Below are 15,712 nucleotides of genomic sequence, written 5' to 3' on the forward strand. Positions count from 1 at the left end.
ACAAAACCAGGAGCCACAGTAGATCATTCAGATTTATTCTCACATTGTGTTGTTTTTAAAGAACTACAGCTGGTTCCAAAAAGAGGGAAAAATAAAAAAAAAAGTCACAGGACAAAACTCATAAATCAATTTGGACTGAAATTGTTTTCACTGTTGATGTTCCGGCCTCTGACACAGGAATCAGAATATAGCAAACCTTTTCAAACACAAATGGGGAAAAAACATGAAGGTTTTCTAACATTTAACATCATTAAGGATTCTTTGGTTAGAACAGACACTTTTATGTTCTTTGTGAATGCAGGACACACACGTAGGCCAGTTACTTCCAGTTGATTTAACTTTTTATTAGGATTTGAAAATCAAGCAAACGCCTAACTTTTTCATTTTTGTCTTTGGAACGTGTGTGCATAGTTTTTTAATTGTTTAAACCTACAATCAGCACAACAAGTCCAATAAGCTGTTTGGATTTCAGCTCCACAGCTGATGTTGTGGAAATACAGCAGCTTGAACCCAGTATTTAGGCACCATTTGCTCACGCTGCTGGCATTACTGGCTGCTATGTCTGTGCTCATGTTCAAAGTTGTGTGCCCTTGTGTGTGTGTGTGTGTGTGTGTGTGTGAGTGGAGTATTGTGGGCTGGGTGAAAGGGATGCAGGTGAACAGCTTGCGAGGGCCAACAGCTCCGCAGGCCAGTCTCGCGCATCACTTGACTGCCATACCCTGATGAAGGCCTATGCACAAATGAACTTGTCAAGCAAATGAGTGATCAAGCAAAAGGGTTGGGGGTGGGGGGTGGGGGGGCGCACATGGCTACAGCAGCTCCTAGTAGACATCGCCCGCCTCTCTTCTCAAATCAGCCATCATTGCCCCTTGTCCCTCTGTCTCTACTTCTCTCACCCTGTCCTCCTCTCAGAGCTCTCGGTGTCCATCTCTATTTCAGTCCGCCTGTTCCAATCTCCCTCATCCGCTCGAGCTCACGTAATACCATTGTTTAATCAGAACAGCCTATTTCTGCATTGCATTGGGAGATTATCTTCACAATGCTTTGACAGGGTACCGTCATCCAACACTTGCAGGGAATGGACAGTAGAGGAGGCCGTCCAAACTGATTTCGCCTCTGCGTGCAATACCCAAAATAAATCAGTTTGTTTATGCCATTTACATGGATCATAAATCTGGCTGCAGCACACAGAAAATGCATCTCAGGTAATCTCTCCTGGAATCCAACTGTGGGATAAGTGCACCTGTATTAATCCACATGAGAATGTTTATTTAGGAAATGAGCACTCAAACACATACGTGCATTCAGAAGCTGGCACGGTTCCAACCCAGTGAAAAGTTTGAAGTCACAAAATGCCGAGCCCTTAACCTTTGCCCTGACCACGCCCCTCGTCGCACCGCACCGACCCCCACCTTGCTTTCCTTGATGTCCGCACACGCTGCTCCCTCCCCTTCTTCCCCTGGTAAAAGTATTTGAGGATTCCAGCCTGGTAAGTTTGTTGCTATAAGTATCTCAGAGGTTGAGAAGTTGGTCCGTCATCTGACTTTTTGGTCGATTGTAAGGGCTTATGCAGCTTCTAATCAGTTTCTCATCATGAAGAATTCTCTAAAGGTAGGGAGATAAATGGGACTAATGGGAAAAATTGAAAAGCTGTCTGTAAAATAGTGATTTTAAGGTAAATTTTGCTGCTGAAATTGCTGAGGGACAGCAATGCCCAAACTACTCTGCTGTGTTTTGGATAGACTCCTCGTTTACTTGTGGGCCCTTCGGTTCATAGTGTTCATAATCTCATCTCCTTTACCTTTAGAATTGAAAGATGTGTCGGCTTGGGAACAGATCAGGGTTAAATCGTACAGTTATATGCAGTCAGAGTGCTTTTGTTTGCCATCGTTGTTCAGTCTCGTGCAAACCTAGATATACTGCCTCTTATTGCTGTGCTTCTTCTCACTGTAGGGATGTTTATATGCTGTGGATGCATACAAACAACACGTTTGGACTGAGTAATGGCTGTGAAATGTCCAAGGAAGCATTTGTTGAATGCCAATAAGTCCGGATTCTTAGATGCTTTTCAACTATAGTAGCGTGAACTGAAGATGCTTGATTCAGTGACCGACTCACTGACCCGCTGAGGTTTAATATATCAGAAGACTGAACATGTATGGCTGGTTTGTTTAGGGTCATCGCAAGGTCGGATTGTGCAATGCTCAGAGAAACTGAAAAAAAAAAGCAACATCTCAGACTCCACAGGCCTCAGTCAAATGTTAAAGTTCATGACCGTACAGTTAGAAAAACACTGAACAAGGATGGCTTCTTTGGAAGGGTGGTAGGAGAAAAAGAACATGGCAGCACAGCTTAGGTTTGTAAATTTGCATCGTAAGAAACCTCAAGACTTCTGGAACAATGTCCTGCGGAGATAATCATAATGTATATGACACTGTTTATCAGCACAAACCAACTGTCAGGCACGGTGATGGACAGGTGATGGTGTGGGCCTGCAGTCATGTGAGGCCACTACAAAATGATGTCATGCAACAGGACAATGATCTCTACGACGAATCTACAACGATCTCTAGATCGAATCTACAACAGTAAGGCTGAAATATAAAATAATCAAGATGGTGCAATGGTTCAGTCAAAGTCCAGACCTCAACCTGACTGAAGTGCTGCGTTTGGATCTCAAGAAAACTGATGAACTGATAACATGACAGAGAAAATGATTACTTCAAGTCATTGCTGCTAAAGATAGTTTTACTAAAATGTGGTGTATCCTTAGTGTTCCACACGCTTTTTAGCATTTTGACTTAGTTTTTTAAAGATAAATGATCAAAGTCATAATATTTTTCATTGTAGTTATACTTCAGTTAGATGTATTTCTCAAATTTTTGGACCTGGCTAGGAAAAGATGTCTTTTATTATTTTCTGATGCATAGAAGCTGTGGAACGAAAGAGGTTCCGCTTTTTCTTTGGAGATGGACGTATGGATCGATGTTTCTATCCCCTGTTCCGCTCTTCATCTCACAGCATCCGACTTTCTCTCATCGTCCTCCTCCTCTCTCATCGTTCTGACACCCCCAGCCATTGGATCCAATTAATCAGCCGTGGAGGGGGATTTATTCAATCCCTGCCCAATGGGATTCTTTGGTATGTGGCCCCAATGGTAGCAGGTTGAGAAGCCACGGTTTACACTGTCTTTAGGCCTATTACTCTCACCCCACAGCCCACTCATAAAGGACGCTTTGAGCTGCCCAGTTTTGGGGGGATCCGGTGGGCTTTATGCTCTATAATAGCCTGGTGGACTCAGCCACTGCAGACAGACATGTTTACCAAACTCTGTTTAGGTGGAGCAAGAGAGATTACGTGTGCCACTTTGAATGACTAGGAGCCTGATTATTGGATGGGAAACCTTGGACAGACTCTAATACAGTATTAAGCAGAGAAGTTCGCTTTGGGAAACAGTTTCTGGAGTGAAAGACTTTTTTAGTGCCTTTTCTTCAAACCATATGTTTGCATTATTGCAGCTTAAATGTAAAGAAGATGTACTTTAGTTTAATGGAAGTAAGGGCTTTGGGTCACTGAACTTGCAGAAGCACAAAAACACATATTTCAGGTGAAGAAAAAAAGTTGAGCGGTATGCTGGCTGCTGGGCCCACCAAAGAAAAAAGGTTTTATTGGCTCTGTCTGCCTCTTCAGCAACTCGTGCTGAGTTGTTCGTTTCAGACTTGTAAGAAAGATTTTTGTGAAAGAGAAGTCCAGATCTTTTGCTTTTAGGCGACAGACAGTAAACCAAATTGTTTTGATACCATGAATTCACACCTCTGTCCTGATTGGCCTGTTTTTGGGGATGGAATGACCCACTTGGTTCCACCACACCTCCCTCTTCTGCAGGGCTGTCTCTTTTGATATTGTCCGTGCTCAATAACCCCTGAAGCTTATTATTACAGAATAACACCACACCTGCACTCAGAGCTAACACTAGCAACCCTGCTCAGACCAGCACACACGGAATACTTGACCAGAAGTTTTATTCTTAGATACCTACACTTCCTTTGTCCTTTGTTCCTTTGTTAAGAGGACTTTATAGATTAATGATGACAAATGACTTTTTCATCACAAGGCAAAAAACAGTGAGAGAAAAGGTTCAACTCCTTGCTTACTGGGTACAGCAAATGCGACCTGATTTGAGGTTGAAGTTGGGTGGAGATAAAGATGCGGAAGCTGGATATTTCCTGGGAGCAGGATGTAGAAATCGCCTGCAAATCTGAACCACTTGCTGAGTGAGAGATTTTCAGACCAAAGCTGCCTCTAACAAACTGGCAGGAACTGCAGGCACGTAAATATGCTCTCAAGCACGAAAACGCCGATTTTTTTCTATCGTATGTAAATATGTAAATTGGAGCTGCTTATTTGCATGTGCAGGGACACACATATTAAGCAGCTGTTGAGCGCTCAGTGTATTTCCAGTATTGTTTCTGCTTACAAGCAGAGGTTTTAGTATTTTTGACACAATCTTGTTACTGTTTAAAAAAGACCACACGTACACACTGGTTTGACCTTTCCCTTCTCAGTGTTTAGACAGATGTCTGTGCCGACAAGACATTTCCTGCATCTCATCCCCGTGTCACCTCGTCTTTCTCACTCTACGCAGTTCCACCCCAGTTCACCAACACAGCTCGACCGTTCTTAATGCCAATTTAAGAAGCACTTATGACATTTTTTGTTCTACCCAGGATTCAAAATGGTCTCAGCTTCGCCTTTTTGATTCACAATTTTTTTAGTTAATGCCTGTTTTTAAAAGAGACGGAATGTCAAAAGGTAACATCTTACGTAACATGTGCTTGTTCAAAAATAATTGAAGTCTGGGTTGATCTTGATCTCACACTGATTCAGCCTAATGCTGTTGTTTTCACTCCAGTCTAGACTTTTAACTGGTCAGAGTAGTCCTGCTAATGTCTGTTTTCAATAACCACTTAATGAAAAAAAGCACAGGTCTTGTTTGCAACTATGTGTAATTACAGTATGATTGTGCGGATTTCCTGTCAGTCTGTGTGAATGTAGCCTCTGTTCAACATTTTTAAGAACAGCGAGAGGAGTAGATGTCCTGAGTTTAGATGTGAGGGTCTGCAGCTGCACAGTCTGGAACGATGATCAACCAGCAAGAAAAGGTTATATGAAAATCATTTAATTAGACTTTGGCAGCCTGAATCTCAGGGTTTTATGGTGGAAGTTTGATTTAGATCGATCTGGTTTGGGAGTTGTTTCCATGTTGTTCAGGAGCAGTTGGCTCCGCCCTCCCCACATGCTAAAACACTGACTACAAAATCATAATGTTCCTCCTGAAATTTTCCTTCTAACTTCTTTTTCTGTGCATTTAGAGCCCCAAATCCAAAAAAGCCGGGGCGCTGTGTGCTATGTGAATGACACACATGTGATTTGCAATAATTTGCAAATCTCATAAACCGATATTTGATTTGCAATAGAACATTGAAAACACATTTTACTCTTTCATAAAAAATGTTAACTTATCTTGAATTTGATGGCAGCAGTCCCTCTCAAAAAAAAAAAAAAGGCTGGAAACGTAAGCGGTGCCAAAAAGCAACAGCTGGAGGAACATGTTGCAACTAATTAAGCTAATTGGTCGGTTGCATGACTGGGTGTTAAAGAAAAATAGCACCTTAGAGAGGCAGAGTCTCTCAGAAGTAAGTTTAGCAAACTGCAAAAAAGTGCTGTCATGTGAGCCATGTGAGCCCACTCCAAATTGTGGAGCAGTTACAGAGTAATGTTCTTCATTGTGATTACAAATACTTTTGAATATTCCGTCAGGTGCGTTAGTGCCTATAGGACTGGCAACATCTGGAAAAGGACCATCAATCCTGAAAGGGGTGACTGTGGCCTTGTACCAACTTTTTTTTTTTTAGAGGCAGCCATCAAATTCAAAATGAGCCAACAATTTACCCTGAAATAGTTGAAGGTTTTATCTTAACATTCAACGTTTTTTCTGTTTCAGTGTGAACAAAATATTGGTTTATAGAATTTTCAAATCGCTGCATTCTGTTTTTATTTACATGTACCGACTTTTTTTGGAATTGGGATTGTAAATGCACACTCAGTCGTTCTCCTGAGTTGGTGACCGTTGTACATTTTAATGACATCATAACTAGTGAAACCACCTGTGTTAGCAACCAATCTGTGTGTGTGTGCTGTGATCTCAGTGCAGAGCTCAAGGCTGTCAGAAGCATGTCTCTACAGGATAGGAAATATGCAGCATCTAAATCCCTAATCTGCCATTGTTAAACCACTACTAACCACCAATATATAGCACAGCATAAAGATACAGTTATTTAGAAAGTAACAAGCAATATGAACTTCCACTTCATCCATATACAGAAGGACAACATCCCCTTAGAGAGGAAGAGGGGTGGAAGCTGTCAGTAAAATGCCATCGCTCTACTGGAGGTGCCTCTAAATAAAATTCTTTCAGACAGGAAATGAGATACACAGTGAGCAGTCGCACGATATTAACAAATCACCTTCTGTTGGAGAGATTATCAGGCCTTTTCAGAGCTCTGCGCTTTACTGACTGACTGCTTTCTTGTTGCAGTAGTAGAAGCAGCTGTGGCTGATGAAGCGTGCTGGAGATGAAAATAGTACAAGGAATTGTCAAAATATACACTCATGTAAATCTGTGACTGCGTTTGGTATGTGGAGAGAAAGCAGCATCCACTGTGTGTGTGTGTGTGTGTGTATTTGAATGAAGGAATTGTGAGTTGTCTCACTCGAACGGACAGCATCTCTTTGCGAGGTTTGGCTGCAGCTGTCAGGAAACCTTTTTAGAGGCTCCCTGAGTGTTTTCAGAGCCTTTCAAGTTTTCCAAGTTGTGTTTGAAGACAAATTAAAGCTTGAGACCGATTCGCTGGATCTATTTGTCTCATCGATGCACAGTTTTCCACCAGTTTTTTAGAAACTTTGTTATGTCAGTCACAAATGAGCTCCGGTGCATCGTACTTCTGTCTGTGGTGCCTGAGATGCTTCTGCAACTTGGCTGGAGTCCAGCTGTGCCTAACAGATGTAATTGGACGGAATAAAGAAGGCAGCCAACTGTCTGTACCTGGTCTCACTCTTGATGGTGCCAGGGTGAAAACCAAGCCATGGGTTTGTGGGAATCGTCTGCAGTACTGTTCAAAAGTCTGGAGCCACCTCTCATTTCTTTACATATTGCTTCCAAGCAGCCAGACGTTCTTGTAATCTTTTGCTGTGGTGTTGTGCAACAGTTCTCCAGGATTTCTGAAGGTCTTTTAAAGTTCATTCTTTGGACACTGGCTGCTCATTTCACTTATTTAAAGTCCAATTCTTGTAACTGACTGTTTGCATGCTTGTTTTGTTCGTTAAGCTACTTAAAACTCAACTATGAATCATTCAAGCATGAAAGCTCCCAACTCAACGGATAAGCATTGTGTCATGTTTAAATAAATCCCTGCACATAGTTTCCATTTTCCAGGCAGTTTACAAAGAATTGAGAGGTGGCTCAAGACTGTACATGTAGTAGAGCTTTTTAGAGAGTCAAGGCACAGACTCACAGAAGGAATCAAGAAAACAACACGCAGTGCCAGACTCATCCGGTCCTTATAGCAGAGTGGTGGACAGAAGCCATCAGTGGAACCTGAAATACTTTCAGTACATGAGATGCAAAATTCTCTGATCTGAAAATGAAACTGAACTATTCCCAACAATGTGACTGCAGAGGGGGCACCGAGCATCACATGATTAATGTCTTCACTCCAGTCAAACATGGTGGTGGCAGCATAATGCTGTGGGACTGTCTCTTTCTGCTACAGTGGCTGGGAGATTAGTCAGGACAGAGGGAAAGAGGAGCGCTGAAAAATACCGAGCAATCCTTTGTGAAACCATTCTCCCGAGCGCCTGGAATCTCAGGCTGGAGGGAAGGTTTACATTTAATGACACAACGAACCAAAGGACACAGCGTGAACACATCAGCAGCTTCTTCAAAGCTCTGTGAAAGTTGACCCCCTCCTCACTCTCATCCCGGTTGATCTGAAAAAAAGAGAGCGAGGGAAACAACAAAGGCGATTCAAGTCTGAAGGATCTTTTCTAAGACTGTCATTGCTGCCAAGGTGAACCTGCCTAAGACATATCTACTAGGTTTAGGTGTGTCTCTGTGCCAGTCTGTGTGAAAGAGAACTACTTTTAATGTAAAGTGACATCTCAGCCATTTGTTGACATCAGAGATAAAACGCTTCTGTTCTGCTTTCATCATCCTCTCCCACAAACATGTCGGCATTTATTCCCCCTGCAGACCTGTGTGGAGCGACATGTCTCAAGGTAAATTTCACTGATCTCATCTTATGTCACTTCCAACCCTCCCAGTCTGAGTGTGCACAGCACAGATCAGCAGCTCTGCTGGCGTTTACGTTTCAGGCACTGAGCTGGCATTCTCTCTAAGATCAGCTTAGTGGAGACAAGAGTTAGGAGCTTGTGATTTGTCGACTGCCGTTTGACAGACTGCTGGACTCAAACCTGTTTGATAATTATTTCAGAGCACTTAATTACAGGCAAGGAGTGCCTCTGCTGCCAGCACAGATGTACTGTCTGTGCTGAGTGTACTTTGGCAGCAGGCTCTGGGTATAGTGAGACATTAACTCACCAGAAGCAAAGTGTAATTAGTATTTGATTTTGATATGTGAAAAAGTGTTTCCTGACTTACACAACCTGATCCGTAGGCCATCTTTGGGATTTATGTGGTGGAGCTGGTCGTGTGACTCCAGTCTCAGAAATCGGTCAGCTAAATGTTTAGCTAAAGGTTGTAGTTTTTGCAGCTTAAGAAAGAAATGCAGCTTTTTCTGAAGTGTTTGTATGAAATATAGAAACCTTTGTCTTTGCTGACCTGGATCTTTGGATTGTATCAAACTGTCCTAGGTTTAATGTCTTAAGTTGCATCAGATTCTTTGCTTTTTTTCTCGGGAAGTCTTCTTATGTTGTGGTTTCAAAACTAAATAGAAGGAGGTATGAGGGAATGGTTATGTGTGGTCTTATGTAAAGGCCAGATGGTCCTAAAGAGTCATGGGACAGTGGAATGGAAGGAGGAAGGGTGTGGAGAGTCTGTCAGGCTGACAGACTGAACGACTGACGGAGGGAGCCAACACTGCAGGCTACGACGGCTGGATGCAGGGAGGCACTGCGGTCATTCAAGGATATCACGAAAAAAACTCATTTTGTTACTCTTTTGAGTTAATGATAAGTGGATGTGAGCTGCATCCCTAAATGCAATCTATTAGGACTGCAGTTGAGTGGTCATAACTGTTTTCACTGGTGTGGAACTGCATGTAAACAGACATCATTGAGTTTCATTAACATAGGGTTATTAACTAATTACATCTAAAGACGCTTCCTCCTTGCACATAATTGATTTTGTATTGACACAACTGGCCAGTGACTACAGATTTTCTGTTCTTGGTATGAAAAGCAGTAAGGTTAAACTCAGAATGCATTATAGTCCGTAGTAAATAAGGATTATCTCTTGTTATTTCTAAGGACTTTTAAAAAAAAGTTTTCTCCCAATTATATTGACTGTGAGCTGTGAAGAAAAAGCTCTGACTGCGTTGTACAGTTCTTCAGAATGCAGCCGCTGCCCCGCTTCATTCAGCCACTGCATTGTTGACAGCTTGTGAGTGTGCACCTGCCCTGAATACATCAGGTTGGGATCCGGAGAACCAACTCCAAAGATTCAAAGGCCATTGCTATTCCCAGCGTCTCCTCTCCTGCTTTTGTTTGTTTGGTTGTAGACCGGAGCACAACCTGTCAGCCCGTGTGTTTATGCATGTGTGCCGTCTGTGGATCCACGACTGCTTTCTGATGGGGGAGTCGGTATGAGAAGTCCCGTCAACCAAACAAGAATGCACAAACAGCTGCACGCTGCTGTCTCCGACGCTTCTTTTCCTTCCAAAATCAACTCCGGATGGAGACAGTGTTGTGTGCAGCCTGCTGTGATGGCGGACTCGCTGCTGGTGGTTCGCTTTGAGGTTCCCGTCACCAACAAAGCTCGTGTTTGCTGATCTTCCTGTATGTTGCACCTGCAAACGAAAGTCCTGCCCAAAGAAAGGTCAAGGATGCTGGAGAATTTCTGATTGTTTTCCCTTCTGAGCAGCCAGACTCAAAGACAAACTACAGAGATCTGGAGAAAATATCACAGCTGTTTGTTTGATGTGACGGTTTCTTTTTTTTTCTTTCCTTGGATGAAAACAGTGTCTCCGTCAGTCTCAGAATCAGAAGCAGTGTGTTCATCAGGGAGAGTTGGTCTTTGGCATCCCTGTATCTGTGCAACATGCTCTCCGGGACCTTTGAGCTCAATATGAAACACATTCCCAGGAAATTTTGGGTTTCCTTCTGTGAAAGCTTTCCAGAGATGATGAATAACACAGAAAAATAAAGTTTCCCTTACAGAAAAGTATCATCTTAAATTAAAAAATTTTTTTTATACTCTTTATCCTTCAATTTCAGGATTCCATTAATTTCACATTTGTAATGTTGACCCATCTCAGTGGAACTAAACTGCCCGAGCTGAGGTCACACCATGTTGACTTTTTAGCATTTATTTTTCAGCGCAACGCTCCAAGTGCTGTCATGTGAGCCCACACATACACACACATGCGCGCGCACACGCACATAACAGTATGGGCAGACACAGCTGGGGGTATAGAGGAGGTCACGAGAGAGGGACCATCTGATGCCGGCAGATGGAGTGATAGAGGGAGGAGAGGAGAAGAGAGGCTGGAAATCAGGACGACAACACCAAATGCTATTGGGCTTGTCTGAAGGCTCGGAGTTCACTTCACATCCCGTCTGCTCAAGTGAGCACTCCTTATGCTAAACTTTGGGGCTGAGGGGATAGTAGTTTGCAGAAGGTATTCACCAACTAAAAGTGTGAGCATTGTGGAGGAATAATTCAATGCCACACGCATATGAAAGATGTTCATAGATAATTATCAATGTATGGTTCTGATTTAAATGATTCCTTAAATACAGCCCACATTAGAATTTCTCCACTACAAAAGGCAAATAAACGCTGTTGGGATATTTTTTCTCTATTTGTAAATTATGATTGTAATATGGTGTTTTTATTATTGCAGCTTGTGCTGCTGTTGGTTAAGAAATAAAAAAACATTAAGCCCGCACCGCAGGATAAATGCTCCTTGGAATGTTTATTAAATTATTACCTCAAAGTGGCTTTAAAAGCATCAGAGATCAGCTAGAGTTCATACTGCGGGTGTGCATGTTAATTTGTTTGATTTTTTTTTTTTTGTGCAGCTGTTGGACTCTCCACAGCGACACTGGCTCAGAAACTCACCCGCTCTCCAGTCACCTGAAGTCACCTCAGTCTGTCTCTGTTTTTGTTGCAGAATGGAGCAGTTCCAGGAGAGCCAGTGAAGAAGGATGAAAACTCCCGGAGAGGGAACTGGGGCAACCAGATTGAGTTTGTCCTCACCAGCGTGGGTTATGCAGTGGGCCTGGGCAACGTGTGGAGGTTTCCTTACCTCTGCTACCGAAATGGAGGAGGTACGAATCAGTTAGAGAGCAGAGCTGCAACTACATGCCAAATAGGGCTGTCGCTTTTTCTTCAAAGTTCAACTATCCATTTGAATGTGCTGAATTGCTGTTGGAATGAAAAATTAGGGCTTCAGACCACCGGTTGTTTAAAGAGATGCATTAGACTGTTAAAAGTAGTCTGCTTATGGACCCAGCAGAGGGCGTTCTAGTGCCATCTTGACAATATACATGCCCCAATAATCTCAGTTAAATAAGATAAAGTTCAGCTTACCCTTTTGCTTCAGAAATGGAGGAAAGTAGCGAGCGAAACCACCCTAAGAGAATAGTCATGGCACCAATTAATCTGAGAGGCAGTGTTCAGAAGTATTTGGGATTTTACTCCATAAATGATATAGCAATAAACAAGCACAGCAGCTGTCTTACTTGCCATCCAAGTAAGGCAGTGGATGCACCACATTTAAACAAATTACCATCAAGTGTTCACCATCTTCAGACTGCCTGCTGTTTAGCACAGTCAGCTACAGCAGTTACTTTAAAAAATGCCATCACCAACGAAATAGCAAGCTAGGCGTCCAAAGATATGCTCCCCATTCACATTGTTTCATGAGCTGGGTTTCAGGAACTTGTGATGGAGCTGGGTTCACAGTTTCTTTGACTGTTAGGTCCTGGGTATGAGGGAGCTGAGAGGAAGCTGTCCCTGTTGCGCAGAGCATCAGCAGAACACTGAATGAATCAAACATCTCCCGTGAAGCAGTTGTAGGTATCGGCTCAGATTCTTTCAAACTTTATCCTGGTAAAAAGTAAGAGCCGTGCATTAACAATAATCAGGATCATAAATAGATAAGATCTTGAAATGCTGTGTTAATATTACATTAGTGGTAATACCCTAAGTGATTTTGTTTCAGTTGATGCATGGTGAAAGCAGGGTGTTGGCAGCCTTTATGAAACGTAATTGACTCATATGGCTTGTTTGAAAAGATTTTATGTTACGAAAATGCAGTCTAAAGCCTTTTAAATACAGTTTGAGCACTGTTACTTTACTCCCTATTTTGTTATTTGGACATCAATAACAAAATTACTTTTGGGAACACTTTTGGCAATTATAACCATGTGGTGGAAATTTTATTCCATAGATGCCAACTTTGGCAGTAACCTACTAAAGCTGTGGAGGGCGTCCATCTCATCATGCTAGAAGTTAGTCTGATCAAATCACCTGTGCCAGCATGTGTGATTACTGGAGCAGCACATGCAGCTGTTAAAGGCTGCAAACAACTGAGGTTAGATAAGGGTAAGTGAGGCGCTTCTTCCTTTTATTCAAACTGCTCTGAGACATATTACAGCAAAACGGCTTTCGATTCTGCATGATTAGTCTCTGACTAACCGAAACTGCAACGCTGCGGTGTCGCCCTGGCCGTCTGTTGTACTTCGGGGTACCGAGCAGTCCTCCCTGTTCTTGTCGAAGCGCTGTGGGTTAGGAGTCATTTAAAATTATTTTTGCTGCAAAAGTGTTAACCTGTAACCTAAATTTACAGGGCAAATAATTTCTCATTTCAGGTAGACTGTGTATGTATTATTTGTATTAATATTATTATTATTACAGTGTTTGTGCCCTTAAATCTTTCCAGTTTTCTTTGAACAGGCCAGATGTGTCATCTGTCTTCCATATACAGATGTTCGCTGCTGTCAGCTGTCCGCGCAAACCACACAGAATCACCCTCTATGTGCATAACTTGAATCCGAAGCATCTTTTAATGCTCATTTTGCATAAATAGGTTATTGTTCATTGAGATGTGAGTTGTGTCGAAATATGTCTGAGCACGCCGGAAGAATCCAGGTGTTGCTGCCGTTGTGCTGCTGCCGTGCAGTTTTCACCATGCAGCAGCTGTGTTTACAGCAGAAGAGCGTGACGGCAACAAGGAAAACTCGAGCTCTGTTGCTGCCTGTGTTTTATTTCTCCCCTCAGCAGATGCATCCCAAAATCTCTGGATTTAACAGAGGAAAAATGATGTTTTCTGCTCTTCAGTATTTTGCTTTGAAAGTGCTCTGGATAATGACCAAAGTGCAAGTTTGGTCAATGTTCCCTCACTCAGCGATTGAGATTATTTCCAAAGGCATGGCTCCCACTTTGGATCATATGTTTACACAGCAAATATTTGGATTAGCGTTACAGATGTAGGAGACTGCACTCCCATGCACTGACCCGCTGTGTGTGTGCCATGCGTTAGCTCACACACAGCGGCAGATACTGTACCGGGACAGAGAGGATGGCTGAGTTTTAGCAGTAGTGATAAGGTTTTACTCTTGTACAGTAACAGCCAGTTGAGTCGACCTAGTTTACATGTGAGCAAAGTACAATACAAAGACACCCAGATGTTTCTTAGAGGTCTGTTTTTGTCCTCTGGTCTTAACAACAAGAATGGACTCAGCTGGACATTTAATGACCTCTGTGCTGACAGAAGGGGGTGTGGTTTATGTCGTTTTTTTTCTTTTTCATTTTGGTTCTATATTTTTCCTCTGACCAAACAACACAGTTGTTGTATATGTACAACCCTAAAAACCAAAAAACATGGGACACGGGAACATGGGAACTCGTTGTGATAACTGGCAGTAATATGATTAAAAAAGAAAAAGAAAAGATAGGGAGAGGTCCATTATTCTGAAATCTACATAGTTAAGTAGTTCAATAATTCAAAATTAGAATTGAAAAGATAAAAATTTGCTCCTAAATTAGCCCTAAATTTGCTCTTGCAAAGGCTTATGTCACAACTCGGTCCCTCCGTTCGTCCCAGGATTGTCGTCTAGCAGCTCCTACACCACGCCTAAGACAATCCAAACTCTTTTCATGTGTCGTCCCACGATGGTGGAATGACCTACCGAGCGCTACCAGAACAGGGGCGTCCCTGTCTATCTTCAAGAAGCTCTTGAAAACCCAGCTCTTCAGAGAGCATCTCCTATCCCAGCACTTACCTTGTACTTCCCTACCCCCTCTATCTCTGCACTTTATCTTTCTGCACTTCCTTCTATGCCTACACCCTATCTCTACTCTGTCACCTCTGACAGAGTCAGACTAGTGGGTTCCTTCTATGTAGTTTATTGTTAGCTTTATATAGCTTGTTAAATCTTCATTTGTAAGTCGCTTTGGATAAAAGCGTCTGCTAAATACATAAACATAAACACATAAACATAAAATGAAGTCGGTTTAACTAATGCTGCAAGTATAAAACGTTCATCTTGAGGCCTGCTCCCTATGTTTTTATCGGGACTAACATAAAAGTTTAAAAAGGATCTGATTTTTTTTTTTAGAAATTGTTTTCTGTTGATTCTCCAACCAGTATTCCTTGTTTACCAGTAAACCAAACTCAGTTCCTGCTGTGTTTCTTCTCTCCATTAGGTGCCTTCATGCTTCCGTACTTAATCATGTTGGTATTCTGTGGCATTCCCCTCTTCTTCCTTGAGCTTTCCTTTGGCCAGTTTGCCAGCCAGGGCTGCCTGGGTGTTTGGAAGATCAGTCCCATGTTCAAAGGTCAGTGTAATGTGTCATTTTTGTTGTGCTTTTAATCTTGGAATCCAAATGTAAGTCTATGTAGTTGTGCTGTGCGTATGTAAAATATCTCCGGTCCAAACCTGACTGTAGGTAAATAGCTCTACTGGAAGTGTACAGACTCACACCTAACTGTGACCCAACCTATGCCGTCTGACATGTGCTGCACATTTCATGTTCATATGCTCTCCCCTTCTTCTCTCCTCCCTTTCAGGTGTGGGTTACGGCATGATGGTGGTGTCCACCTACATTGGGATCTATTACAACGTCGTCATTTGCCTTGCCTTCTACTACTTTTTTACCTCCATGACGAGCCTGCTGCCATGGACGTACTGCAACAACCCCTGGAACACGCCCGACTGCAGCGGGGTGGTCGGCACCGGCTCCCAGCTCAACGGCAGCCTGGCCAACGCCACCACCAGCCTGGTAGCAGGTGTGTCAGAGGTCGTCAACCGCACCAAGAGGACCAGCCCCAGCGAGGAGTACTGGAAGTAAGAACTAGAAGGACGTTATGGGCCTTTAGCCACACTGAAACGACGCGGTCTGTGTTTGTCAAGCTTATTTTTAAGGACTGAAATAACTGAGCTTTGGACGTTTTTAACCCACTATACA

The 15,712-nt window shown here is 42.7% G+C and overlaps 1 protein-coding gene across 2 annotated transcripts in view; it reads left to right on the forward strand.

Annotated features, from left to right (window-relative positions):
- Positions 1–15,712, forward strand: part of slc6a9 (solute carrier family 6 member 9) — a 61,407-nt gene that overhangs the window by 26,411 nt on the left and 19,284 nt on the right. For both annotated transcript variants that reach the window (XM_072364056.1, XM_072364054.1), the window contains 3 exons: positions 11,412–11,568; positions 14,951–15,082; positions 15,315–15,591. In XM_072364056.1, the coding sequence (XP_072220157.1) occupies positions 11,412–11,568; positions 14,951–15,082; positions 15,315–15,591 (566 nt within the window). The remainder of the gene's footprint in view (positions 1–11,411; positions 11,569–14,950; positions 15,083–15,314; positions 15,592–15,712) is intronic.

The sequence above is a fragment of the Leuresthes tenuis genome, unplaced genomic scaffold (genome assembly GCF_036924035.1).
Source record: "Leuresthes tenuis unplaced genomic scaffold, fLeuTen1.0.hap1 SCAF_14, whole genome shotgun sequence".
NCBI classification, from domain to species: Eukaryota; Metazoa; Chordata; class Actinopteri; order Atheriniformes; family Atherinopsidae; genus Leuresthes; species Leuresthes tenuis.